The sequence below is a fragment of the Excalfactoria chinensis genome, chromosome 18 (assembly GCF_039878825.1).
Source record: "Excalfactoria chinensis isolate bCotChi1 chromosome 18, bCotChi1.hap2, whole genome shotgun sequence".
Taxonomy (NCBI): Eukaryota; Metazoa; Chordata; class Aves; order Galliformes; family Phasianidae; genus Excalfactoria; species Excalfactoria chinensis.
In genome coordinates, this window is record NC_092842.1 from 2,441,742 (window position 1) to 2,468,888 (window position 27,147).

The 27,147-nt window shown below is 52.2% G+C and overlaps 1 protein-coding gene across 3 annotated transcripts in view; it reads right to left on the minus strand.

The window, feature by feature from the left end:
* ASTN2 (astrotactin 2) overlaps positions 1-27,147 on the minus strand; it is a 273,672-nt gene that overhangs the window by 201,311 nt on the left and 45,214 nt on the right. For 2 of the 3 annotated variants that reach the window (XM_072353116.1, XM_072353114.1), the window contains exon 1: positions 26,676-27,024. The exons of the other annotated variant lie outside the window; for it this stretch is intronic. In XM_072353116.1, coding sequence (XP_072209217.1) covers positions 26,676-27,009 — 334 coding nt within the window. In that variant the 5' untranslated portion in view covers positions 27,010-27,024. Of the gene's footprint in view, positions 1-26,675; positions 27,025-27,147 lie in introns of those variants that run through there. 3 annotated transcript variants of the gene reach the window in all.

The following is a 27,147-nucleotide window of genomic DNA, read 5'->3' on the forward strand; positions in this document are numbered from 1 at the left end:
ATTTTTAAACGTCTCTCTTTGGGAAACATACCTCTTAAAACCATAAGGTAAGATGATAGCTCACGGCGTTGCTCAGACAGTGAAGCAAAGCAATTTTTACAGCACGGTTCCCCCACGGATCCTCTCCTCCTGGTGAACGCTGGCACAGCCAGCAACCGGTGAACTGCAGGAGCTGCCCATGGGCTGACAGCACCAGGACAGCAAGGATGGGATCACCTGGAGCAGCAGGATGAGCAGCCTGGAAAAGCCTGGGCTTGTCCTTGCCCAAAAGGCAAGAAGTATTTGATACAAAGCGGAACATTTGACAGAACTCCTCCATGTACATCGAGATGGAAAGCCCACTCCAATAGGGTCCCACCCTTGCTTTCAAGGCAGACTTCAAGCAAGGATTAGGATTAGCTGAGCATCCTTGCCCTTCTCTGGGAGATGCATCTGAGTTCTTGCTCTCTGGATAGCCCCACGTGCCCACGTACCAGGCAATACGGCGGCTGCCCACAGATCCCCTACCAGAATATACAGGCTTGTGGAAACTGGGCTATGAAACCTGCCACCTCTCCCTGACCTGAACTGAGCTGTGTTGAGATGAAGCAGACTGAGCCAAAAGAGCTAAAAGCACAGAGCAGCCGGAGGGCTCCGCAAGTGGCATCAGATGACGAGGAGGCATTAAAATCCAAAATAAAGTAAAATAAAAGCAAATGAATTTATTTAAGACTTCTCGGAGCCTGTGGGTAAAATAGCTTTTCCACATTCAGAAGTGGATGAATCAAAACAGAGGCGAAGCAATTTGTCAGAGCTTAAAAGCTCCTAAGTGGCAGAAACACGTGCAGCCCAGAGCAGTGATGCTCTCACAGTGATGTGATTGCCACCCTGGGCTGGGCATAGCACAGTCCCTGCATCCAGCACGGGACCTCTCTCACATCAAGTGCTTTGCTTGCTGCGATGAAGAGAGCAGCCCACTCATTGGAAAGGCTGATCCACATCCCCATTCACACTGGACCTATTTCCCCTACCATCACTGCACCAATAGATCACAAACAGCATACTTTCACTCCTGTATCCCCATCTGCTGCCCTACAAGAGTCCTGGGGAAAGTCCTACATCGCCACCCCAAAAGGATCAGCCATAATAAGAAAAGATATCGAACCTTTCCAGCCCTGTTCTGCATACACAAAGGTCATGGGAGAGGCAGAGGGGGATGAATCCTTGCAGCCTCATTAGAGGGAAGGAAACTGTTTCTGCAAATAATAATTGATTTCTAAATTTATCCCCTAATTAAATAGGTTCCCTGGATGAATCTGCATGCAGGCTGCAAGGTGATGATTTACAGCCCGGCTCCCTACGGCAACGCAACAACGCATGTTTGCAAATTGTCCCTCTTGCAGCCCCAGAGGTGGGTAACGGTTCCCCCACCCAGCACACAGGATCTGGGCCCCCTCCTGCCGCCCAAACTGAGCTCTCCCTGCACAGGTTTATCAGCTGCACATCAGGGAAATGGGCATTTGTCACCTGTCTCATCACCAGTCCCTGAAGGGATGCTCTGACGGACCCGAGCAGGGCACAACAAAGCATCCCCCATCTATACAGGAGGGGTTTTTGGTGTGCAGCAGCCACACAGCTACAGCAGAACTGGGACTGTGCTGCCAGAACTCAGCACGCAGCAATGGTGAGAACGAGAAACGTTATCTCCAAAACACGCTCTTGCTTCCGACATCAATTCCACGGCTGTTCCTATCTGGTCGCTTTGACTTTTTTCCTACAGTCGCCATCAGCTAATAAAACCTCAAGAGACGGATCCTGGGATAAAACCAGTCTACAAGCTCTGCAAAAATTAAACACATTTATCACTCTTCTGCCGAGAGCTCTTTTGGAAGCCTGAGCGCGCCGATGCTCTCAGACAAGCATCAAAGGGCTCGGGACGTGAGAACACCGCGTCAGCTCCAACAGGCACCGAGCAGTGCTGGCACATTCAAGCTGGGGCTCATTAAGCACTGCTACCCAGGATGGCTCTGCCAGCTCAGGGACACTGCTGGGCACGTGTGTGAGCAGGTGTGCATCCCAGGGTTTGCTCAGCACACATCTGTGTGTGCCCTTGGGGATGGTCAGAGCACATCGTTTCTCCTGCTGCCCCAAATACCCTTTCCAAACACCCAAGGAGCAGAGTGAGAGCCTGTCCATGTACAGAGCACAGAGCTGCCTCTAAAAAGACCCCTTCTGAGTAATGCCCACACCAGTGCACCACCTCCTGCCATCAGCAGCAGCACCACATCTCATCTCCTCTCCTTTCCTCCCATCCCAGCACCGTTTGGGCTCCTCAGCCCTCTGGTGTCGACATTTTGGGATGCACAGCCACAGATTGTCCTTCCCCATGTCTCACATGTTGGGTTCCTTCTCTTGCCACTCACTGTTCTCAAGGACCAGCCAACTCAAGGCCATTCCATCCCACCATATCGCTGTTACCTGGGAGGAGAGGCCGACCCCCACTTCACCACCTCCTCCTCCACTCAGTCAGTTGCTATTTGCTGTCCCGCAGTGTCTACAGCACAGAATGCTCCATACCCACACTTCTTCAAAGAAATGCCAAAAGATGGCATTTCCTTCCCTCCCTGCTCCCCGAAAAGTGCTCAAAACTGGAGCATCTCCATGGTATTTTGGACTTCTCAATGTTTCTGGATGGAAAGTATCTCGTTAAGTGAGTTCTCAATCAAAACTCACAGCCACAGACAGAGCTGGGGCCCTAACCTACTTCTGCACTCCAATATAAAACAATCCATCAGGTGGCTAACTACTTTAGGAACCGCTTCGTTCACCTCCCCACTTTGGTTCTATGTCACAAATTGCCTCTGAGAGCCTCAGATCTAAAAGAAAACAATATTATTCACAAGATTTAAAAGAAAAAAGAAGGAAAAAAAAGAGATGCTACAAAACGAACTAGACCTCGTATAGAAGAGTTTGTGATATACAGCATTTAAATGAAGCCTGATTTGCAGATCGCAGTGCTTTCTTTGCATTGCGTCACTAATTTTCTCTTCCAAATGTTCCCTTTTTGCTCACCTTGAGCATTTTTAAAGGCAAAGAAATTCCTTCAGGTACCAAAGCAAATTCAGAATCCAGCTCTCCACCGCTTCCCAACTTGAGCACATTAAAACTCTGTTAAAAGCAGAGCAAGATGAGTCCTTGAGGCCCCATTCCCCAAGGATGCGCGCACATAAAGCAAGGAAAATGTGTGGTTATTAGAGTTTAGCTTTATTGTTTTCATAAAACACACCGAAGATTGTGTTTATGATTCGGGAGAAAATAAAATCCTCTCTCCAATTGTTAAAATAATGAACATGGGATACTCCAGTGACTTCTAAACAACCAGACTCTTTGGACTTGCAGAACACCCTCCATTCCACTTCGATTTTGGGAAAGTCTTTACAGGAATGAAAATAAGCCTGCTTGGGTGCAGGATAAGACCTCTAAAAGGCCCTCCTTAAGGGACAGCTTTGCCAGTCGGTGTTGGGAATGGGCTGCCAGATGAACTGCACTGCTCAAGGAACCAACCCGTCTCCATCACTCCTGCTGCTCTCCCTCCAGCCTGCAGGAAGGACAACCCAAATGGCATCTTTCCCCCCTTTAAATATTACAGAGGCAACACGAGGCTATGAATTATTGAATGGAGCTGCCTCTTTGATTTAGAGACACAATGACAGAAGGAGAGGCAGATGGTACAGGAGCTGTGCCCCCAGCACAGCTGAACCATGTGGGAGCCACCGGAGTCCTTACCCTGTGCCCACTGCCTCCTCATGGCCATCACTGCCTAGCACCATAGCAAGGAACAAACTGCCTTGGAAAGAGCAGAAGGGAATGCACCTCCCATGCCAGTCCATGTCCCTGCAGCCTTCCCCAAAAACCTGGGCTCAACCATGAGCTCTTGGACATGGCCAATGGTCTACCTGGGCTGGGAGCAGGGAATGGAAAAAGCCATTGAAGATGCAGAGATGGGGATGCTGAAGTGTTGGCAGAGCCTCGAGTTCGGCCAGCTTTGCACACACTTTCTGGAAGATATTATTGCCAGCTCTAAACCAACCTATTAGTATGAGCCTTTGGGGCTTGTAATAAAAACCAAGATGTTTTTTTCCCGGAGCCAGGTTAGATAGAAGACATCTGAAAATTAAAGCAGCGACCTAAAAAAAGATTCCAATTCTGTCCTTCCCGTTACATATATTTATTTGCAGGGTCCTTGGAGACAGAGGTCAGCTCTGGAGCACGGAGCCCGAGCTGCATTTATTCTCAGAACCAGCATAGCATGCAAAAGCACCGCCTGCCCCTCAGACCCACCTTGTTGCTGAATGGCCTCATCATGGCACACAGCAGGGCTGGGTTGGGACTCGTCTGCTTTCAAAGAACCACCAAATGCAAAACACACAGCTGGATCTTCTAGTGATGGCAACACCAGGCACACAAACTAACACCACAGTCTCAGGTTCAGGTTGGATATTAGGAAACGTTTCTTCTCTAAATGAGTGTTGATGCAGCAGCATGGCTGCCCAAGGAATGATGGAGTCACCATTCCAGAACCATGGAGATGTGGGACGTGGTCAGTGGGCATGGTGGGATGGGTTGGGGTTGGACTTGGGGATCTTAGAGGGCTTTTCCAGCCTTAATGATTCTCTGCACATTGAACCCCAACAACAATTCCTAAAATCAATGAAAGATGAGTCATTTCCAGTCACACTTTTCTATCTCCTGCAAACTTCTGGACACAAAACAACGCACTGGCTTGGAATAACCACATTTTATGAATGTAAGCCCTTCCACTTGGAAAAAGATGAACATTAAGCTTTTCTGCAAGAGATTTGCCACCGCTGGCTGCCCTTCATCATCATCACATCACACCCAATAATGCCACCTGTGTTAAGGTGCTCATTTAAACAGCAGCAATGACAAGTGGTGCCTACCCAGGGAAGCATGGAGGAGTCCTGCCAGGTCCAGCCCTGCCCTTGCAGCATGCAGCCTCCCCCCGCTCAGCTCAGGAATCCTCTATTTGGCTCTGGATGTTAATGGAAAGAAATCTCTGGATCCATTTGAAATGAATTATACTCCAGTAATTGCAGCTGCTCTAGGGCAGCATTAGGTCAAACTGCCCTCTTTTTGTGCTGCGTCTCTACCACCAGCAATGATGAATGGGCTCATTTGCAGCAATGGCATTGCTTCCAGCTCCAGGTGGACCCAACCGAGCCACAGGAGCTCACAACCTCGATGCTGCCCCACCAGCACTCCCTGCTCTGGAACAGCTCATGCTATGCAAACACAAATGCAACACGCTCCTCCTGGTCATCATCCTGCAGCCATGAGTGCCTCCCCAGGCTGCCCTCTGCAGACAGTGTTTGATTGCTTAAGAAATCTGTGTTACTCTCCACCCAAAAAGGACCTTCCCAGCCCAAAACAGCAATTTCCCCCCTCCCTGCTATTCAAACTGTCTGTTAATTATTCAGACAGGGTGGGATTCGAGGGACTAATTACCATTGTGAACTTACTCTCCTGAAGGCTGATAAGGGAAGTAATTAGGATGGACAAGCATGGATTACAGAGCTCTAAATCTCTCTCTCTTGTCAAGATAAGGCTGCTGCCCAACCTCAAAACTGACAAACGAGGCCATTGGCAGTCATGGGACTGACAACAGGGAAACAGAGGTTGCCACGTAACCCCAGTTCTCCTTCATAACCCATGTTTCTCCAAGTGAGCACACCAACACCTTTTGCCTGCAGATGCTGCAATTCTGGCTGCTTGGCATCGAAGCCCAAAGGCTGGAAAAGACCTCTAAGATCACTGAGTCCAACTCCAACCCATCCCTCCATGCCCACTGACACATGCCCCAATGCCACATCTCCACAGTTCTTGAGCACCTCCATGGACAGTGACTGCAGCACCTCCCTGGGCAGCCTGCTGGAAACCCCAATAGGACCAACCCTATGCACATCTCCAGCCACCTCCATCCCAGCTGTTCATCCATACAGAGGAAGCAGGATTAGGGATATGGACTAACCCACAACTTCAGCAAGGACCGTCCTCCATGACCTTGCACGAACCACTTTAAGCTTCACAACAACCAACACCTGCACACCCCTCCAACGCTCTGCAGTTGTGCAACACACTTCCAGAGCCACCAGAATAAGCAGCAGCTCCCACGGCCACATCCTCATATCTCCTACAAACCCACTGATTATTTCCTCCAACAGTTCCAGGCACTCCGCGCTCCAGCATTTATAACTGATGCATATTCTAATGTTCCTGTTCACCTGAGACATTCAAAACTTTCCTGGCTCATTTGTCAGATTACTATTTTTTTTTCTTATTTTAAAATACCTTCTTCCCCTCAGGCCAGTCAAATCAGTCCAGTTAATTTTAATTTCCATGGACACGGAAAGTCATTTCAAGGTCACTTTTGGGTTACTTTCCAGTTTCAAGTCTTAAGGATTTTGCAGGATTTGCAATCCAGGCTTCTGATTAGCTGCTACCCGTGGAAAGGAAAAGGAACCGGCTGAGGAGAGACAGTGATGAAGCACCCCATTGACACCTGGGTAATTAAGGAGAAACAAACATGTTTGTTGGCTGAAACAAGGGGGAAAATCATGCAAAGTACTTTATTCTAACAAGGGCGGAGGAGGGAGGAAAGTAAAAGCAGCAGCTAATAGGTTTCTGTTGGAAGGGCACGCTTTGCTCAAGCCAAAGTCTTCCAAGGCTACTTGCATTTTAGAGGGAAGGCTGACAAGTGCCATATGGAGACTCTTGTCACTTCTTATCAGTAAGACAGCCAAAGAAATAATCCTGCTACATGGCAAAACACAACCTTTGGGATGCCTAAGACAGGCAGACTGACAGAGCTCCATTTTGAAAGGAAACAAAAAGCCCCACAGATATGACATACAGGCTCACAACGTAGGCACTATGGGATATTGTCTCCTCCCTTAATGCCCGGGAAGTGAGTTCTATGGGAAACTGGTGGCAGCCCAGTGACAGGGTGTGCTGTCTCCCTCAGGGTACCAGTTCTACCAGGAACCTCAGCACCTCCCTCCCAAAGCAAACAGAGCGCTGGTACATCGATGCACGCCCAAAATGTGTTCATTAAATGCTTTTAATATCACGGCAGCAGACCGTAATACAATCAAGTCTGAGCCACACATCTCCCCGTGTCCGCAGGGACCGCGGGTACAAGCCTGGTTTTGTTTCCTTCCCAGGGAGTGATGGAGATACAGGATGCACAGCTCTGCTCACAGCCGCTCTCCAGGGGCAGCCCATGGTAATTAGTCTGTGTGTGTCACAGGTACTTTTGGTTTCCAGCCCTGCTTGGAGTACCTGGCAGGAATACTCTAACTGCCAAGCAGAGAAACCTGGCCCAACGTGTGCCCCAAGCCCTCATCACACAGCCTCATCCCTGCAGTTAAGGCCATCACCTCTCACCCCTCCATTGGCTCCAGGGCCCCAGTGCCTTTCTTGTAGTGAGGAGCCCCAAACCTGAACACAGTACCTGAGGTGCAGCTTCAACTACATTGAGATGCAGAAACCCACCTGCAGCATTACGAGGCCAGCAAAGCCCTAACACCACCATGAATCTCCCAGCATGGAGCTCTCCTTACTGACATCCAATGTCCCATCACCCCACAGTCCCACCACCACCACTACCCTAAGGAACACGGGATGAGGGCTGGAAGGAGGATGACGAACAGCAGTCCAGCATCCTTACTTTTAGCTCTGTAGACTCAGATTGCCTCAGAGCAGCTCAGGTGCAGCAGCCCAGTGTCACTCAGTCCCCATCCAGCAATAAGTCCTTCACCCTGGTGCTGCAGGGAACCTCAAACCCACTACCTGCACATCTCCAGCTGCACAGCTCAGGTCCTGGCAAGATGCTAATCCTGCAATAGCACAGCTGAAGTCAGGGCTATTTTCCTGCTGACTGTGAAACTGGGAGAAAAAGGAGGGGAGAAAAAAAAAAGAGGAACGTATTGCCACGTACATCTGTCCAAATATAGCACAACCAAAGGCAGATTGGACATCAGGGCACTGCCATGTGATTAAGTCATTTTTCTGTTTGCTGAAAGCATTGAGAGGGAAAAAAAAACCAACAACAACCACTTAAAATGTTTTGCTGTCAACTTAATGTTCATTTGACAATTAGTTCGGAAACAAGGAGTGCTTGAGAGGGAAAGGAAGCTTGAGGAAAAGAACCATTAAATCAGTGTCGGACAAAAATACTTCTTAAGAAACATAAGATGTTTGAGTCAGAAAAATCTCTGTACTTTGCAAGAAGAGCACAAAGACAGCCTGGGACGTTACCAGGCAAATGCAAAGAGCTACAGGGCAAGGCAGCAGGCAGCACAGGGGGGTCCCTTTTTGGGTAGCCTGGTTGGAGACCCCAGAGGTGAGCACACCCCACACACAGCCCCATAACCACAGGCAACCCCACACAGCTCCCTGTGCATAAATCAATCCGCAGTCAGCCTTCTGCATGGTGTTCAATAGGGCTGACCACTGTTAGCATCCCCTGCCCTGCCCTCAGCTGCATGGGATGGACAGAATAACTTCCATGCGGTGAATGGTGGCTGTGGGGTCACAGCATCCCTCCCTGCACTGCTGCGGGAGCAAAGGCACTGTACATAGAGCACGGGGTGGGGAAGGGGAACAGCAGGGAGATAAGTGCTCGCTTCTGCACACGGTACAGGAAAGGATTAGATACTTACAAATATTTTATCCGAGCTAAAGTAATTGCACCACTTGTTCTTATGAGTCAGAGCTATTTATTTTCATGCTTCAGGGCATCAGTTGATCACACCAGCTGAGGTCAGGCAGAAATTCCCATTGCTCCTGCAAGTGTTTTGCATATTGCAGGGATGTGTGTTCTCACCAGCACTGCAGCCTGGATGCCCAATCCGGGCCCCCTCTTTCTCCATGCCGGGCTCCTTAAACCCCACAACACACCACAGCAACATCACTGTGTACCCCAGCAATAAAGGAGGTTATGGTGAGATGGGGGTCGTCCTCTGCTCCCAGGTAACAGCAAAGGACAAGAAGGGACAGACTTAAGTTGTACCAGGAGAGGTTCGAGTTGGATGCTAGGAAACATTTCTTCTCCTTAAGAGTGGTGATGCATTGGCACAGCTGCCCAGGGAGCGGTGGAATCACCATTCTGGAGGTGCTCCAGAACTGCAGAGATGTGGCACTGAGGGATGTGGACAGTGAACACCTTGGGATGGGGTTGGAGCTTAGTGGTCTTTTTAAACCTTAATGATTCTGTGATGAGAGCACAGGGATGAGAAGAGGCAGCACATGCCTGAAACAGGCAGCAGGATGCGAGAACGCAGCCGGAGGCATTGGAGCAGGGAGAGATGCACCCGGCCCTGATCCCTCCCAGTGCCCAGCAGCCGGCCTGCAGGCAGCTCCACTAATTCAGGAGCATTTAACAAAGATCTCAGAAAGAAGCAGCCTCCGATCAGCACCCATCTCCAAACTCTGCTCCCAGCCTGCCAGGACGCTGCCCACCATGCACCTCAATCCATGCTTTGCTGAGCCACCTCAGTGAGTACAGCATTGCAGCACTTTAATTAAAGACAATTCCCGTTCCAGTCCCGGGGTTTGACTCACTGTCCCCTCCCCTTCCCATATCCCCTCACTCGGTCATCTCAGAGGGGAAGCCATGCAGATAAGGAGGAGTTGAAACAATTAGGTATAATGATAACACGGACTCTGCTTCCATGCGGATGTCTGAACACTTCTCCAAGGGCAGGGGTGCAAAAACTGCTTGCTCTCTCCAGCGTTGACATTTCACATGTCATCAGAAAGCAGCGGGATCATTTTTCAGGAGCTTGCTTTTGTTTGTTTTGCAGATGAACAATGTCATCCCTTCCTCTCCCAAGCTCCAGCACAGCCTCCCCTTCCTTTCTCAATGCAGGAAGGTGAAACCCTACAACTCGAAGCCCCAAAATGCAGCTTTCACCCCCAGATCTGCAGCTCAGCTCAGCCAGCAAAGTCACTTCACCTCTCATCCCCCCCCACCTGTCAGCGGGGATCACATTCTTTTTAACCTGACATGCTTTGTTATTCAAAGATGGAAGATTCTGTAAATGCTGAATTATTATCATCAAATTACAATACTCAGAACATTGCCTCCCTTTGGGATTCGTGCTGCAGGAGGAGAGAGCACAGCACGGCACTGGGAGCGGAGATGTGCCACGTTCAGCTCCCTCCGAGGGATGCTGCAGCATTCTCTCTCCTTTTCAGCTGTCCTGGAAGAGCCTCTCTCTGACAGATCTTCTGTTGGAGAAGGATTGAACTATATTTGAAAGGTAATTTCAGAGCAAATGGGAACAGAAGTGTCAGGGTTGTCACGGTGAGAGTTTTGGAATTTCCTTTCCATTTCAGGGAGTGGGGTGAATTCAAGACGATCGGCATCTCGTGGCTTTTAGCACGGGATGGATCCCACGCACCTCCCTGCAGGCTGCATCCCCACATCACAGCCAGCCCCCAGAAGTTCTCATCTATTGGGCATCTGTCCTGCTTTCAGGAATTACAACAGGGCAGATTGCAGACAACTCATGGGCAACAGGACACCCGGCCAAGGTTCCTACAGCAGAAGCTGATAGAGTTTGCCTGGGTGTTGGCTGGTGTTTTGTAGCTCAGGGCTGCAGCATGCACAGAAATGAGGGCTATGGGTGAGCCACGCTCCCACAACAGGTGGGGACTGGAAGGTGGGATGGGGAGTGGGATTTATCTGACCTTTAAGGGTCCCTTCCAACACAGGCGAGTCTATGATTCCCAAAGACTCTTTATCTGGCCAAGATCACCATTGAGCACCTCAAGCAGATGGGAGAACACTTAGAAACAAAACTCCCACACCCTTACAAGCTCCAGGGTTAAACCTGCTGGGAATGCCATGCAACTTGCCAGTTAACTCGCATCTAAAAAACACCATCCAGGCTTTCCCATGCTCTTTATGGTCTTTGAGGGCTTCCCCTACAGACAGCGGGATGCCATAGGGCAGCTGTGCTATGGGGTACCATGGGGAGGGTTCTCACCCCAGCACAGAGGGGAAGAAGTGCAAGGCAGCAGGTATGGAGCTCCTCCAGAGGGCGAGCAGGGATTAAATATTTATAGACTTTAATGCATTGATTTGTTAAGTCAGGAAACAGCCCTTTAAAGAGTTGCGAGTTTCAAGGCAGCTCTTCGTCAGGGTGCAGCAGAGGAGCTCAGCACAAAGACCCAAAGAAGGAAGGAGCAGGGATGAAGCCGGGCACTTGCACGGCAATGGAAGAGATTTATGTCTCTTTCTAATTAAGTTTCTCCTATCAGGGCCTTATTCTCAGGCTTTTGCAGGAGAAAATTAAGTGATGCGGCCGATGGAGAAACAAACTACAGTGTTTGGTGCCATGAAACTAAGACTCCACATCCCTTCTGAACTCAACACAAGGTGATGGAGGGGAGCTGCTGTCTGTGCTGCATCTCCAGCCCCATCCCAGCCCTCAAAAAACACAACAGTGCAGAATCAGCCAAACATTGCACAGCAAAACCTCTTGGAATTCAGACATTGGAAACAATGTTTCCAAGTAAAATTACCCTTCTAATTCTAATCCAGCCAGCCCAAGGGTACAAACAGAGCCTTCACCCCTTTCCTTCCCTTGTTTCTTCAATAGAAACAAACAGTCTGAGTGGAAAACAATGAGGAAAGCTTTGTTGGTTCCTATCTGGCCGGCAAGCATTGAGCAATCCCACCAATGCCCATACAACATCCCATAGTTCATTGATTTCATTAGCTTACTTATCAATATGAGATTAATTATTGCAGCTCAACAGGATATTCAGGTACTCCTGGTGTGCTCCAGCTGCTGCGTTCTGGAGAGCTGAGATGCTCTGCTTTGCTTCACTGCATTCACCAGTCCTTGTGGTCACTGCCAGCTTTTAAGACACAACCCAACATCTCCTCTGGGCTCACCAACAGAATGGCAAATAAAGCCCATTTCAGGTCATCCTGCTGATGCTTCCATTGGGAACCTGTGTGGTTTCCTGCATCAGCAGCCAGGAGCAAAGCTCGGAACCCACAGCACAGCCGTGAGCTCCAGCCCACCCTGGGGACAGCAAGGGACAAAGCCAAGAGGGTCATCTCTTTGTAAGGAATGTCCTTGGATTTTGGGTTGTTGCTGCCAAATTTTAACAGAAAAAGAAGGAAAAGGGGGAGGAGGGGGGAGGGAGATAAAGAGGAAGGAACACACAAACATGGGGAATGCAAACTTGCACACATTTTGTTCCCAAATCCTCCAAATGTGACTCACTTTGCTCTATTGTGACAAACTGAAACGCCTCTGAGGAGTTCATTTCACGTCTCATCCATTCTCTGAATAATGGGAAAATCCCTCTTTGTTTCTCTAAGATATCAGCACACACTACGCACCACGTATACCCAATTCCATTAGACATAATGGAACGAGATTGTCCCAGAAGTTGTTTTCAATTGCTTGAGTGCATCCTTCATTTAGGGAAACAAGGATATATGAGCTCCTCCACCCGGACCGACTCACAGCCGTCATCTGAAGCTGGAGTTGGGGCCATGTGAGGCTCTAGAACAGGACAAGGGCTGGTTCTTCCCTCACCTGGAAGCCCTCCCTGAGGAAACCCCCAGTGAGAGCAGCATCATCCGTGCGTGCAGCTGAGGATGCTGCAGGATGCAGCGAGGTGCAGACGGGATGCTGGGAGGATGCAATAAGGATGCTGCAATAAGGATGCTGCAATAAGGATGCTGCAATAAGGATGCCTGTGCTTCCCCAGCCACTGCCCTATTTCCCAGCTCGGTCAGGGGGTCCCCAGGCACACGTGTCATCCTGCAGCCCATAATCACCAGTTGTACAGGGGGAGAGCTGAGGAGCCTGCAGAGACCTCAATGCCTAACCAAATCCTGTTTATCTGCCGAGGAAAACGGATCCCTGAGGAAAGCACGTTCTAGCTGGTTGCCTGCAATTTACTTCTTGGGACAAAGGAAAGTTTGAAAGCCTCGGAGACAAAGCAGCCTATAGGCAGATGATAACACGGCTGTGAGAGCTGAGCCCATGCTCAGCAGCCTCTGTTGGGGCTGACTGTGGGGAGGAGGATCACAGAGATGGGCTCCACATTTTGCTTTCCATCTGACTGCCACTCTCGTACAGCCCTTATTTCCAAAGGGAGGGATCACAGCAAAGCAAGCAGCCCCTGAAGCCTACAGGATGCTCTTCAGCACACACACTCGTTCAGAGCCTTCACGGCACAGGTGCTTCACTGCAAAGCAATTCCCACCCAGCCCTTCACACCATGGACCTCAGGCATCTCCTGTTTAACAAGTTGGAGATTTCCCCCTTGGAAAAAAGGCATGCATGCTGAGTACTGCCAGAGCAACAAAAAACAAAGCTCTGTGCGCAGCACCACGCTCAAGCTGTTCTCCGTTGGATATTTCTTTTCAGTTTTACCACCCCAAACCCTACGGGGAAGAGGAAGAGCAGTTCCTGACATCATCCAGACCACAGTTAAGCAGAACAAGGCTGCAAAACCTGCAGGCACGGGGCTGCAGGAGGGGAGCGAGGCTTTATGCAGCCTCAGGGCAGCCCCACATCCCCCTGTATACCCTGCTGTGCTGGAGGTGCCTCCTGCCCAGCCTTCCCCCACTATGGACATGGCAGAGGGCTCAGCATCACGTCCCCAACACCTCATCCCAGCTCTAGGCATGGCACAGGGCTCTGCAACACTTCCCAATGCCTGCATGCCCCCAAAACCTATTCCCATCTCCATTCCAGCCTGCAGATGGATGAGCTAAGGGCCACACTGAATCATACTTTTTCCCTCGAGTTGGCACCCAGCCCTCCTTCTATAGCTTCTCCTGGCTCGGCTTCAACAGCAATAGGTTTTATTATTATGCCTTGCTGCCCTAATTCTCTCTACACTCAATTTTCCATTGACTTGCTGACTCTCAGTGCATCGGCTCACTCTGGGCAGACAGCATTGGTCCCCGGCCCATTGCAGGGACCTCAGCGTTTGGAACTGGGGCAGAGGAGCAAAAGCATCCCAGGAGGGAGGGAGCGGGCTGGGAGGAGCAGGAGGAGCACACTGGAGGCAGCTGCCTGCTGGGCAAAACACAGAGATGGAGAATGGTCCGTGATTACAATCTGGAGGGCTTCTATGCTCTGAAAGGGAACTGATTCAATTGTGCCACAACTCCTGAAAGCTGTCAGCAATCAGGCGTGCTCCTACATGAACAATCATCAGAGGTGGTGAGCACAGCAAGGTATGGCCATGGGGCTCGCTCTGCAGCTGTGCATTCCTTCCTGGAGCAAACAGCAGCATGGGGGGAAAGGGGCCAGCACCCAGCAGGACAGGTTTGGCTGTGGGTGCCCCTCAGCTGCAGAGCTCACACACCTTCCCAATTCTGAGGGCTGGACACTGACCAACCTACTGCACCAGACTCACCTACTGCAATATGCATTGATTCAAAGCACAATTAACTTATGAGCCAGGTCCTTCCCAGTGTCCAGGACACAACACAGCAACATTCCCCAACCCAAACACCACCTGCTCCATTCTCTCCCTCCCATTCACAGAGCTCCCCATCAACCCAAAGTTGATACTTTTTAAGCTCTACAGAACTACCACTTAAGGACAGGCAGAGCAGTGAAGCTTGCTGAAATCACTAAGATGCTCTATGTGCCCACTATAGGTAGAAGCCATCCCATTATCCAAGGAGATTGTAATTACCTCATTTGCCTATTTAAAGGATACTGTGACAATGTTTAAGTTGGAATGCTTTAGTTATTTGCTAAAAAATTATGTGCTGGCAATCAAGTGAGAATTTAAGCTGTAATACAGTCACAGCAATATTGCCAGTAATTTGTGTAACCAATAACAATTACTGGCAATGGATTAGCCAACATGTTTAAATATAATACACATACACTCATATATAAAGGTACAAACTTTTCCTTCCATGGTCAGAGCCACTGTTCCTAGAACAACACTCCTAGAATGGCCAGAGCGCATCAGATCATGAAAGCAACAGCTCTGGTCTAAACAATATAGAACATTAACCCTCACTCTCGATTCTGACCTCTCTAAAGTCCAGTTTTCCAAGCAGATGCAGAAGGTGATGTCCCTATCAACTGAGAGCAACCTGTCCCAGCAGGGAGAGCTCACCTCCAGGAGACAGATGAGCAGCTGTGCCAGAAAGGGGCTATTCTGAGCCAGGGTCAGCCAACACATTAGGCAATGCAGCACAACCTGAGCAGGTCAGGGCAGCACCACTTCCATAAGGAACAATGGAGGAGAGGCACCAGGCAGCCTGGTGGTACAGGCAGCCAAGGAAAGGCTTCAGAACAGAGGAGGATGATGTAGAGGGTCTAATTTCAGCAGATTTTAGGAGAGCTTATGATAAAAGTGCTTCATAAGAGATTAAGGAAAATAAATGGCTGCCCAGTAAGAGGCACAGCTGGGCACGGATTACAGCTGGTTAAGGCAGAAGGAAACAAAGAGAGTGCTTGCTAAACCGAGCAGAGGGCAGCAGGGCCATCTGCATTCAGAGGAGGCTCCATGGAGCGCAGGGGGAGCTGCAATCCACAGCATCCTGGGGAGCTGAGGCTGCTCATCTACAACTCCCAGAGAAATCCAGGCAGAGACCGCCCAGCTTCACCTGGGTTATCTGATAAGGGAGCACTGATGGCATCAGTCAGAGCCCACAGACCCTCCTGCACCCTCTGTCTCACGGCACTCATCCATCAGCATCTCCAGCAGCGCTCAGCAACCCCACTGCTGTGCACAGGGAAGAAGCAGGGCTGAGGGATGGTGACTGTGATGCTCCATCCCAACAAGGACGAGATGCAGGGCCAGCACTGACTGCCTGCATGGGAAAACCCCATCAAATGGGATTTCTCCCCATCGGGGGTTTTTCCTCCGGCACAAATGTATTTAAAAAAAAAAAAAAGAAGATAAAGCATCTCCGGTTTGAGTGAGGTTTTATTCAGAGAAATCTGTGGCTCAGAAATAATTGCCATTTGCTGTAATTGGTGAGATGCAGGAAGGGAGTAGATACAAGTGGAGTCTGGTGCAATTTTGGGAGATTTGTTACGCTTAGCTCACTTCTATCAATTTCAGTGGCTCAGACGCTTATGACCTGTTGCTCAGCTTATTGTGAAAATGGCTTTTATTTACTGCACTTCCATTAAAAGATGAAATCCATGCATAGGGCTCACAGGGCAGAAAATCACAGTTTACGTCTCAGCTTATCTCCCTTCAGTGGCCTCGGCTCATTTTCACCCTGGCTCACTCCCAGCTGCTATAAAAAATAATAACAAGGGGAAAAAAAATATATTCCAAGCAGCATTTGGAGTAGCCAAGGGCTACTGCCTGCACCTATGGGACGGGGTGAGCAGAAGGCAGGCTCCTGCATCCCACTATTTTTGCAGCACTCCCTTCCCATATCTCCCCAGGGCTGCAGCACCAGGCAGTGCAACCAGCCATCAGCAAGGAAAGCACAAGCAGCACAGATGCAGCTCCTCGCATGCATGCTGCTTTGCAGGGTGGGCTCTGCAGTGACCTCAGGGACAGAAACACTCCTGGGGTCTTGTGCAAGGCAGCTGCATGCATCCCCGCACCTCCCAAAGCAGAGTTGCTAAGGTTACCCCTCAGCATGGATCAGGAGATGCTGTGCACATGGTGGGGAGGAGGGGAACTTGAAACAATGCTGAGTGGTTTTAGTACAGGAAAAGCACAGAAGTACCCTAACTGCTAATGGGACTGTGCCACCACAGCCAGACCCATCAGCCCCTGGGGGAGCTGCTGCCATTAGATGGGCAATGGGGACATCCCAGGATGCTTAGCCCACATAACATCTCCCCCCACTCACATCTTCCTCTTCTTGCTGTGCACTGAGCAGCACACACTGCTCACTCAGTCAAGGTCACCTTGTGAGTCAGCAGCAAGGGCACAATGCAGAGCCTTCCCTCTACCTTTCATGGCAGCAGAATTGGACCAGGTAGCCTTTGAGGGTCCATTCCAACTCAAAAGTCTCTACGATTCCCAGTCCCAACCACATTACCAGTGCACCGTCCCACCACCCAGCCCCACTTTGCAAACCAGTGCGTCCAACATCTCCACTCTCCCCTCCTCCAGAAGCCACCAAGGCAATATGTCACCATGCTGGTACACAATATATGCTCACATTTGCAAGCAGCAGGCACAGAGAGCCCAGGGCTGCCCCATCCATCACAACGCAGAGGTTGGCAACGGTGGGGGAACATCAGGACCTGCCCAGGATCCATGGCCAAGCTTTCTAGGAACAGGATAAGCACAGTTCCTGGACGGCGGTGCTGCTGGGGCGGCACTGAGCTGTTCCACAGAAGTTGAAGAGCAGCAGGAATAAAAAAGCAGCTGCAGCCAAAAATGCAAAGAGATCCCTGGAAATGAAGCACTTGCCAAGCTTCTCCCTCATGCTCCGAGGCACCCACTCATCCTCCCCGAGGGCCTGTCAGACTCGCATGGCAAAAAATACTCCCCGCACACCCACCCGAACCCAAAAGAAAGGACCCCAAAATAAACCTGGAATCCAGGACTGGCAGGAAGACAAAGTTGGGGGTGGAAGAAGAATTTTTGGTGCCTATTTTCTGATGAAGGAACTGCCTGACAGCGCTTCTGCAGCGGGCCAGGGCTCATGGCCCTGAAACTAGCACAGCCCCCTCAGACATCATAATAGATGGCTTTTAATTACAGGGCACAGCCTCAGAGGCACTGGGTATCTGAGAGCACACAATGGAAACTAGAGCTTAACAGCAACACAAACCCATCACCCCCACAGCGATGCATTTAGGTCAAGGAAAAGAAAATGCCAAGAAGCACAGATGGGTGCCCAGCTGTGCTATCCAACCCCATCACACACCACAGATGTCATCTTCAGTCCTGCATCCCAGTGGGGTGCACCAAGGGGGATGGCATAGAAAGGCTGTACCCCAGCACAGCTCCCAGGGCAGCAGGCCTGGAGCTCAGGGAGCACTGGGACACCATTCTTGGACATAGGGATTGGGTTTGGGTGTTGGTGCTGAGTGGAGCTGGGAATTGGTATTCAGTGATCCTTATGGGCTCCTTCCATCTTCTATGATCAAGCTGTAGGTGTCCCTGTTCATTGCAGAATTGAACAAGATGAGTTCTAAAGGTCCTTTCCAGCTCAAACGATTCTATGATCCCTGGTAGTCCCTTCCAATTTGGGGCATTCCATGACTCGATGGCCTGCAGCTCAGACAGGAGAACCAAAGCAGAGGCTGTGGAGATGGAGAACTCTATAGAGAAGTCTCTGGAGAAGGCCGTGAGCAGCTGGGATCTCCCCACGCTCTGCTCCTCCTGACCCTGCACTCACAGCCAGCCCCTGCCCCAGATAGAGCAGCCCAGGACTGCAGGAGGCCATTTGCAGCCTCCCCCCTCCACCCACAGCTCAGATTCTGTCCTTTGACTAATCCATTATGCAGATGCTTGCTAAACAGCTGTGAAAAATTTGTTTGCATTTGTCAGCTTTCAGACCAGCTTGAACCGCAACGAGCCCAGCTGCTCCCACCGCACCCCAGCTCCAGGAGCACCACCAGCTCCATCACATCTTCTTGGGCCACAGACAACAGGACCCTGCTCCTACTGCAGTCCTCCCTCAAGCATAGATAGTGCTCCCTGGGCAGCTCCCCAGCCCTGCAGGTATCAGGATGGATTTGCAAGAAGTAGAGCAGGCTGACCAACACACTCCCAGCTGTCCCAGGGAAGCTGCAGCTCACTCCCCAGCATCCATGCCCTCCAGCTGCTACAGACAAGGTGAGAAGCACCATTACAAGCAGCAAAGCTTTTCTTCCATCCAAACCTTCCCTCACCCAACAACAGCAAAAGAAGAATATCAGCACCTCCTGCTTTGCCCTCAGGTGCCTTCAGAACCGTTTTACAGAGAGGCAATCAGAACAAGCAGTGATAACTGCAATCCCACGATAACAGGCAATGCTTGCAACTGGTGCCGCAGTCAGGGCATGGACTTCTTCACTTCCCAGCCACCCTGCTGTCCCGTGCCAGCTCCATGTAGGACACAGCAACGTGGGATACCACCCTGCAGGGAGGTGACCACGGAGCTGCTGCAGATGTGCACCATTCCCGCTGCAGGGAGGGGAGGCTCTGCAGAACAAGGTCGGTTGAAAAATGCACCAAGGCTGCACAACAATATGCCAAAGAGCTGCAAGAGCCAAATGCAGGTCCTCACCAGTGGGGAGCAAATACAGCTTTGGGGGAGGAGCAGAGGAGGAACACCAAAGGGTCGCTCTGCAGAGATCTCACCTCACAGCTTTTCTGCAGCATCCCCCAAAGCACCCTGCATCCTCACCTCGCCCTGGGCTGCCCTGCAGGGAGCAGGGCTGCAAACACGATTATTTTCCTGTTTTGCCTTTCAGTGGCTCACTGAAACATGCTGTAAAACCCTTCAGGAGGGGCAGGTTTACAACAGCCTGCAAAGCAAGCCTGGGCAGCAGAGACCAACTCCCCAGACACACACATTCTAGGTAGAGCATTCAATTTTGGGATGCCTCAGCAAAGCCCAAACCCTGCCCTGATGCTACCACTGTGATTCTCAGCCCCATTCCCACATGGCACAGGACACAGCGTGCTTAAGGCACAGCCTGCTGTTCGGCAGCTCGGCCAGCTGCTGCAAAAGCAGAGCAAAGCCCAGGACGGTGCAAGCTGCCGTGAAGCGATCCCCCACGCTGGCTGTGAGCAGCCCCTACAGGCAGCGGCTCCGACCTCCCTCCACGCTGCACACCACACATCCTCCATCTCCCGTGCACCGGGATGCCCTTTTAATGGGTACTAACAAAGGCAAGTTCAGATTTTACAGTTTGACAGCACACATTGCAGGAGCGACACAGGATGGGAAAACGCATCCCATAAACTAACTGCTAAACAACACGGGCTAAGTGAGCACCACTCCAAACCGAAATAGATTCGAGCTAACTTCAGCTTTTCAAGCATATGCCTCTGATGACGGCTCCTTTTAGTGCCACTTCTCCCACTTGCAATGTGGATTTTTGGGCGCTGCCACCAACGACAGCGCTTCAAACTCCCACCACCGCAGCTCTGGGGATGCCAGGAGCAGGTGTCACCTGGGAAGGGGATGCAGGGTGACAAGACGTGATCTCTGCCCCCAGAGCAGCCCCTCGCCCCACAGCTGAACTCTGCCCTTACAGCCAGGAGCCATTTCTCAGCACTCCAACTGGATCACCCACCTTCCTGGGGCCGCGTGGAGGGCACGTTCCCCTGTGAACGCTTCTGCTGCCGACATCCAAAGCTGTTGAAGCTGTGCAAAAAAGGAACCCCCACCCACTCCTACTGCCCCCGGGAAGAATATTTCTTCACTGCTTTTGCATAACAAACAGCTGCACCGCTCTCCTTTTGACTCCCAAGAAACTCATGCTTAGGGAAAAACAAGTGAGTGCAGCGCTGAGCTGAGACCCGACCCCACATTGTTCCCGGGATGAGGCAGGGAGCATCCGCAGCCATCACCGATGGCACTCCATCACCTGCAGCACAGCACGTCTGCAAAGCTCCTGGAGATGAAAGGTGTGCTGCAAGACGGGTGTGTTACATCCGTGGGCTTGGTTACAGCACACAGCTCCCAGCTCGGCTTTACTGCTGGAACACGAAGTTCAGCCAGAGCCTGGGGGCTGTGTGTGTGACAGAGCTAACTCAGCATCACCAGAGATGGGGATGCCGCACCCAGTGGGCTGCCTGTGCAGATGAGACTGATGCCGCCCACCCCGCAGCCTGCAGGCTGTCTCCCTGCTCCAAATGCACCTGTCAGGTCCCCAAAATGCTGTGAGCAGCTCCTCTGCAGCATCCCTCCTCTTCAGCTTCAGAGCCTCACACCCCAAAGGCCACCACTAGTCAGGACCGTCATGCCCTTTGGGAGATGAGAATGAACTGAGACCTATCAATGAGCCTTTGGGTGTAGCTGAAGCCTGCTCTGCCCAGTTTGGATGGGAGAGGGAGGGGAATGGCCACCCAGCCACTGCATCATCTTCCAAAGCCCACCCACGGGCACCTCCTCCCAGGGCCCTCCATCTCTTTCCCACACCTTGGGGAAACACAGAGCTCCATTGCAAAGTGACACCAGCAAGAGTACTGAGAGAAACCCACGGAGAAACCCCCCAGGCAGCAAACTGGGCATCACAGAGCTTAAACTCCTCCAATTCATACAGCAGAGAGGTACAGAAGATGAGAAAGAACTATGATTGGAGCAGGCACCACAGCCTCAGCCCCTCCTGTCCCACCAAGGGAATAGGAAAGGGAAAAAGAATGTGACCCAAAGCCTCAAAGACAGCAATACAGCTGAGTTCTTGCATGGATGTTCTCGGGGACTGACAGCCCACCAACACCACAGAAAGAAAAGTCCCAGATCCCAAAACCAGTGGCCGCTGCTCCCTGTCCCTACCAGAACAGCTCTCACAAACGTGCCCAGGAGCAACCCCATCAGCCCCGTAATCTTCCTAAACACAGCAGTTACCAGGTGACTGGGAAATCTCTTTTACTGCTGATGCTGCTAATGGAAAATTTCTCCCCTTTCTCTGCTGCTTTCAAAGCCAGTCTGGTTTCATGCAGACTTTGTCTTGCACGGAGACAGCGGAGCTGGAGGCACAGAGGGAGGGGTGTAAGACTGGCAGGGAGCTGGTAATGAGAAACAGAGGGACTCGTGCCTCCCCCCCCCCCAGGACTTGTGCCTCCCTTCCCACCAGCCCCTGCCTGCTCCTATCTGCTCCTATCTGCCCCATCTCCTTGCCAGAAAGCTCTACCCAGCAGAGCAGACGCAGGAAGCCTCGATGGCTGCTCACCCCCTCCGCATACCATTCTGCTTCTTCAATACCATTAAGTGTCTCCATACTGTCTGGACACTGGAAACCTTAACCAAATTAGCCGGGACCCGAGCAGCAGCACAAGCATTCAATTCTTTTAAGTGGCACCACTTCTTCAGCCGGTTACACACAGACAGATCCCTGCCCGATGCCGGCACAGCAAGGAGGGCTGGTCGAGGTATCCCATTGCAGGAGCTGCACCGCAGGGACAGTGTTGTCAATGAAAGGCTTCAACCAAAGCATCTCTATTTCCACCCCTTTTGCCTCCAGCCCCTGCCTGCCCCCACACTCCAACAGGCATTTTGCTGTGCTGGGAGGTGCTTCTCCAGCCACCTGTGACTGCTAACATATGTGCCAGCAGCATGAGATCAGCCCCTCACTGCTCCCACAGGTGACATCAATCTGTTCTCATCCTGGCTCATACAGCCCCGTGCCTGCACTCCTTACCCTTGCACCAGCACAGCCCTGCTGCTCAGGGGGGTTCCAGCAGCAGCACCCCATCACTATGGCAGCCCCGAGGTTTGTTGGCCAACCAGACCAGCTTCACAGCCATACCCAGGGCTTAGAAAGGCACAGGCAGGGTATTTTGGAGGCAGTGCCCTCCCGCACTGAGCACATACTGCCCTGCTGCCACGGAGAGCAGGGGATCCCAGCACAGCCTTCCAGCCGCCAGCCGTGCCGCGCAGCGCTGCCTGCCTTTGCTATAGTTAATCTTCTGTTGCCACTAGCTGGTCAACACGGGTACTCTAGGAAAGCAGCAATTCCCCAAGTACAGCTTCCAGTACAGCTACAGATTCCAGTTTGAGCTGGGAATGTCTCTCCTGGAGATGAAACCAAACCTATGCAAGCCCACCTGACCGTACTGGACATTCCACATCTGACTGAGTGCTTTGGGGTCAGCATTCACCTCAAGGCTGATCCACCCCAACGAACACCTCTGTGCCCACAGCCCTGTGGGTTCTATCAAGGTGCTCACCCCCCTGCATCCACTGCAAAGGGACCTCAAAGCCCAGGACCTCCTCCCAGAGCTCACAGGGATAAATGCAACCGCAGCATTCAGTACCGCTGCAGTGCCACTGCCCTCCCCAGGTTGTCCCCATCTATGCAGATCTGACCTAAACCTCGGGTAGTGCAATATAGAATAAAAAATAGCACCTAACTGACCAAACCTCTGCCCAGCACGGCGAGCGTCTGGAGGATCTGCCCTCCTTTAAAGCAGCACCAAAAAGCTCCATTCCCAGCAGGGTTCCAGGCAGCTCTCAGCCTCCCCACCTGCTCCACAAAACCCGCAGCTGTTGACAAATGCAAAAGGCAGCAAAACCCTGCTCACGTCTGCTCAAAAGGGGGAAAAAAAGAGAAAAGCAGTAAATTCAAACAATCTACGGGGAACTAAGTGCTTTCCATTATTTTAATGCATTCTTATCCCAGAGAAAAAAAGAGAACTTCTCCAAGATGGCTTGGAGAAAAGTTCGGAGAGAAAAAGAGAAGTGCTGGAGGAGCTGCATGGCTCCAGGATGGGATACCTGCATTGGGATGGGGATACCTGCATTGGGATGGGGATACCTGCATTGGGATGGGGATACCTGCATTGGGATGGGGATACCTGCATTGGGATGGGGATACCTGCATTGGGATGGATGCAGGTGGATGGGCTGCAGGGGATGCACAGCACCACTCCAACAGCCCCAGCGGCACAGGTAAGGCACACTGCATCCGCCAAAGCCATAGTAAACCATAGTAGTAAACCATCCTTACGTAAGCCACTATCAGCTAAGAGCAGCAAACGTCTACCTGCCTCTTTCCTCCCCCAATATCTGTGTGCACACAGAGCTCATCCAAACGAGGGTGGAAGCGAACTGCTCCGCTCCCAAACTGCACTTCAGGCAGGATGCTGCTATTGCGTGGTGCACGGCACGGACTGCAGCACAGCACACACCTCACACAGCCTCGTCGAGCAGGAACAAAGTCAGTGCCACGCTGCACCATTCGCTGTGTAACACCAAAAGAATGAGAGGCAGGGGGGAAAAAAATCCTACCGCAAAGCATTGGCTGTACCCAAGGTTAAGGAAAGGGCAGGAGGCTGCTTCAGGAAAGGGGATGCGCAGCAATTCATAATGCGCTGGTGGCGAAGTTACATTTGTCATTTCCTGCCATCACCGCGCTTTGCTGTGTGATTTTCAAGTAATACAAGCGTGGAGAAAAGGGAGAACCATCCTTTGTGCATCCACAGAGGGAACACACGGCTCAGACCTGAAGAGAAGGGCCCTAAGTGCCGCCCTCGGGCACTGCTGCCACAGCCAGGAGCACTGCAAGGAGGGAACAAAGTTTGGGGCCACACCGGACCTCCATCACCGCTTAAACAGGTGCCCAATGGGACAGCCCCAGGACAGAGCCATCTCCACCCAGGAAGGTTCCTGGCTTTGCTTTGCAGCACACACTGGCTCTAAGCAGCCTTTCCCTCCACCCATCTGTCTGCAAATCCAGCAGAAGTTTTGCACTGCTGCAGATGAGGCTCTGGCTGCAGACCCCCACCCTCCAGCAGCACGAAGGGGCTCAGAACCCAGAAGAGGACAGGCCACCTCCTGCAGCCACAGCACCCAAACCAACCCATACCCGTGTCAGGGCAATGCTTTGGAAGGGCTTTGGCCCCGGGATGGAGCAGGGCAGTGCAAGCAGCAGCGCTTGGCAGCTACAGAGAGAGGGCAGTGCCCAGCAGCCACCGTGCTGCACATGGACAGGATCACATTCTTATCCCAGATAATTTCACTTCTGATACCACAGTGCCAGCACTGAGTACGGGTTGTAGGAAAGCTCCCTACTGCAGCCTCACCCATTGAGCTGCCAGCAGCCTGGGCTCAGAGGCACTGAGGAACCTCTGTCACACTGGAAAGCAGTGGGACTTCAGCCCTTACACATCTCCCTCTGTTCCAGCCTTGACACCCAGCAAACACATCCAACAACACACGCAGACATCAGCAATTAACCATCAATGGGGACTACCAAAGAACCCAGCACAGGGAAGTATTTAAAGCAATCCCAGCTAAGCGACTGCTCTGATCCCCCCACCAGGAGCACAGTTTTCACCTCCAAGAGCCCACTTTGAGGCAGCAGCAGCTCTCAGGTCAGTCCTCAGTTTAGGAGACGGAGCAGCAGGAAAAGAAACAGCACAAAACTTCATGGCCAGCAGCAGTCCTGCAAAGCACTGACCCAGAGCACAGCTAAGCCTGAGCCTCAGATGCCACCCCAGGAGATGGGAAGAAACAGATCTGAGCTATCAGAGCATCCACTGCAATCCATGAGATACATTGTGGGGAAGGACGAGGGCTTTCCCTTCCCAGGATGGCATCCCACTGAGTGCTTTCAGGCCCACAACAGCCACCCCAGTGCCCCATTTAGCTGCACTACACATCCAGGGGTCTCACATCCGCAAAGTGACAGCGACAGAAACACAGCTTTGCAAGAAACGTGCCCTGTTATTTCCATAGAACACACATAACCGGCACCCCGAGCAAGGAGATGGGATTTCTCAGACCAAGCCGTGGTCTCTGTACCAGCAGTCAGTCAAAGCAATAGGATTTGTGAGACAAGATCACGTCTCGGATCTATCAAGACACATTTCTCTCCTCCAACTTGAGCTGTAACCTACACTGCACGCAGCGGGGTTTCTCTGCCTTCTGATATATTCAGATCAGTGCCCAATTCACACCCAGACCCTGAAGAAACCGGGCTCTAATGGGGAAATTCAAGGCAGCGAACCACAAAACTTGTCGTTACTTTTAATCACTGCAAAGCAAACGTCATTCCTGCCGCATCCAGCCTTGGGTTCCCACTTTCATTACTTGAAATAGAGCAGCTGGGTTGTGGGGGATTTTTGGAGGCACATGGCAAAGGCGGGATGGAAGAGGCTCAGTTTGAGAAGTGCCACCAACTTGTTTATTGGAGGGATTTGCTACGAGAAGGCTTGAAGGCTTCACGGGGGGTGGAGGGGGAGGGAGGCAGCGGGGGGCACAGCCAGGTGTTCGTTGCACCTGGAGGACGGCGGTTACTGCACGAGGGGACACAGAGCTCCGTGCTCACACCGAGCAGCTCCGTGCAGCCAGTGCACGCAGCCGAGCAGTGCAATGCCGAGCAGCAGCTCAGACGCAAAGTTCAGCAGGGATTACCTGACGTGCAGACACCAAAAAGCTGTTGGCTAAAGAGATCAGCAGAAGCCGCCGGCGCTCTGGCACAGCACACAGCCAGCACTCCACGCAGAATTCTGAGCAGCTCGCTCGGGTTGAGCGGCGCTGCTTACGGCACACAAAGGGCTGAAAGGGACCGGACCGAAGCTGGGGCATCCCCTCCCCATGTACCGGACACCCAAGCACGGCCACGCGACTATCTGTAGCTCAATCCCCCTCCCCACAAAGGCTGAAACAGGGAGAAAGTCGGCAGGCGTTCCGTAACAGCCTATCACGGGAGTTGGGCACGAAGCTGAAGAGCACCGAGACGAAGCGTTCAGAAATGCGGGCTGCCGAGACAAGAGATCCCGGCGCCGCGGTGCCTCCCCCGGGGCTGAGCCCGAGTACGGGCGGCAGCAGGCGGCACTTGGCAGGGAGCGCCGACTCGCAGGGTTAGCACGGGCAGCTCTCAGGCCCCGCTGAAATCCCTCCCCGATAGAAAAAATAGCAGCGATATTTCTGTTAAGAAGAGAAAGAACGGAAAGCCGCGAAGCAGCGCCGGGTGCCGCTGCGGGCGCTACGGACAGAAACCGGGCCGGGATCGGCCGCAGCTTACCGAGGGTGAAGAAGGGCAGCTCGGTGTTATCCAGATCGTCCTGCACGGCGACGCGGCCGGGCAGCTCGCTGCGGACGAAGAGCAGCAGACGGGAATCGGCGGCGGCGGGCGGCGGGGCTCCGCTCCAGCTGATGTCGTTCTCTCGGAGCACCGGCAGCGTGGACACGGTGACCGTTTTCACGCGGCACGGACCGGGGGGTTCCCGCGACGCCGCCGCCGCCGCCGCCACCGCGCCGGGCCCGCCGCCCAGCAGCACCGCCAGCACCAACAGCACCGGCGGAACCGGCGGCAGCGGGGCCGGAGACGCGGAGCGGCGGCGCGGCGGAGCGGCCATGCCGGGCCGGGGCGCGGGAGAACCGCGACGAAGCGACGCGAGGCGAAGCGGAGAGATGCGAGCGGCGCCGGGCGCACTGAGCCGCCCCAGCCCGCCGCCGCCGCCGCCCGGCTCCGCCCCCGGCTCCTCCCCCACCCC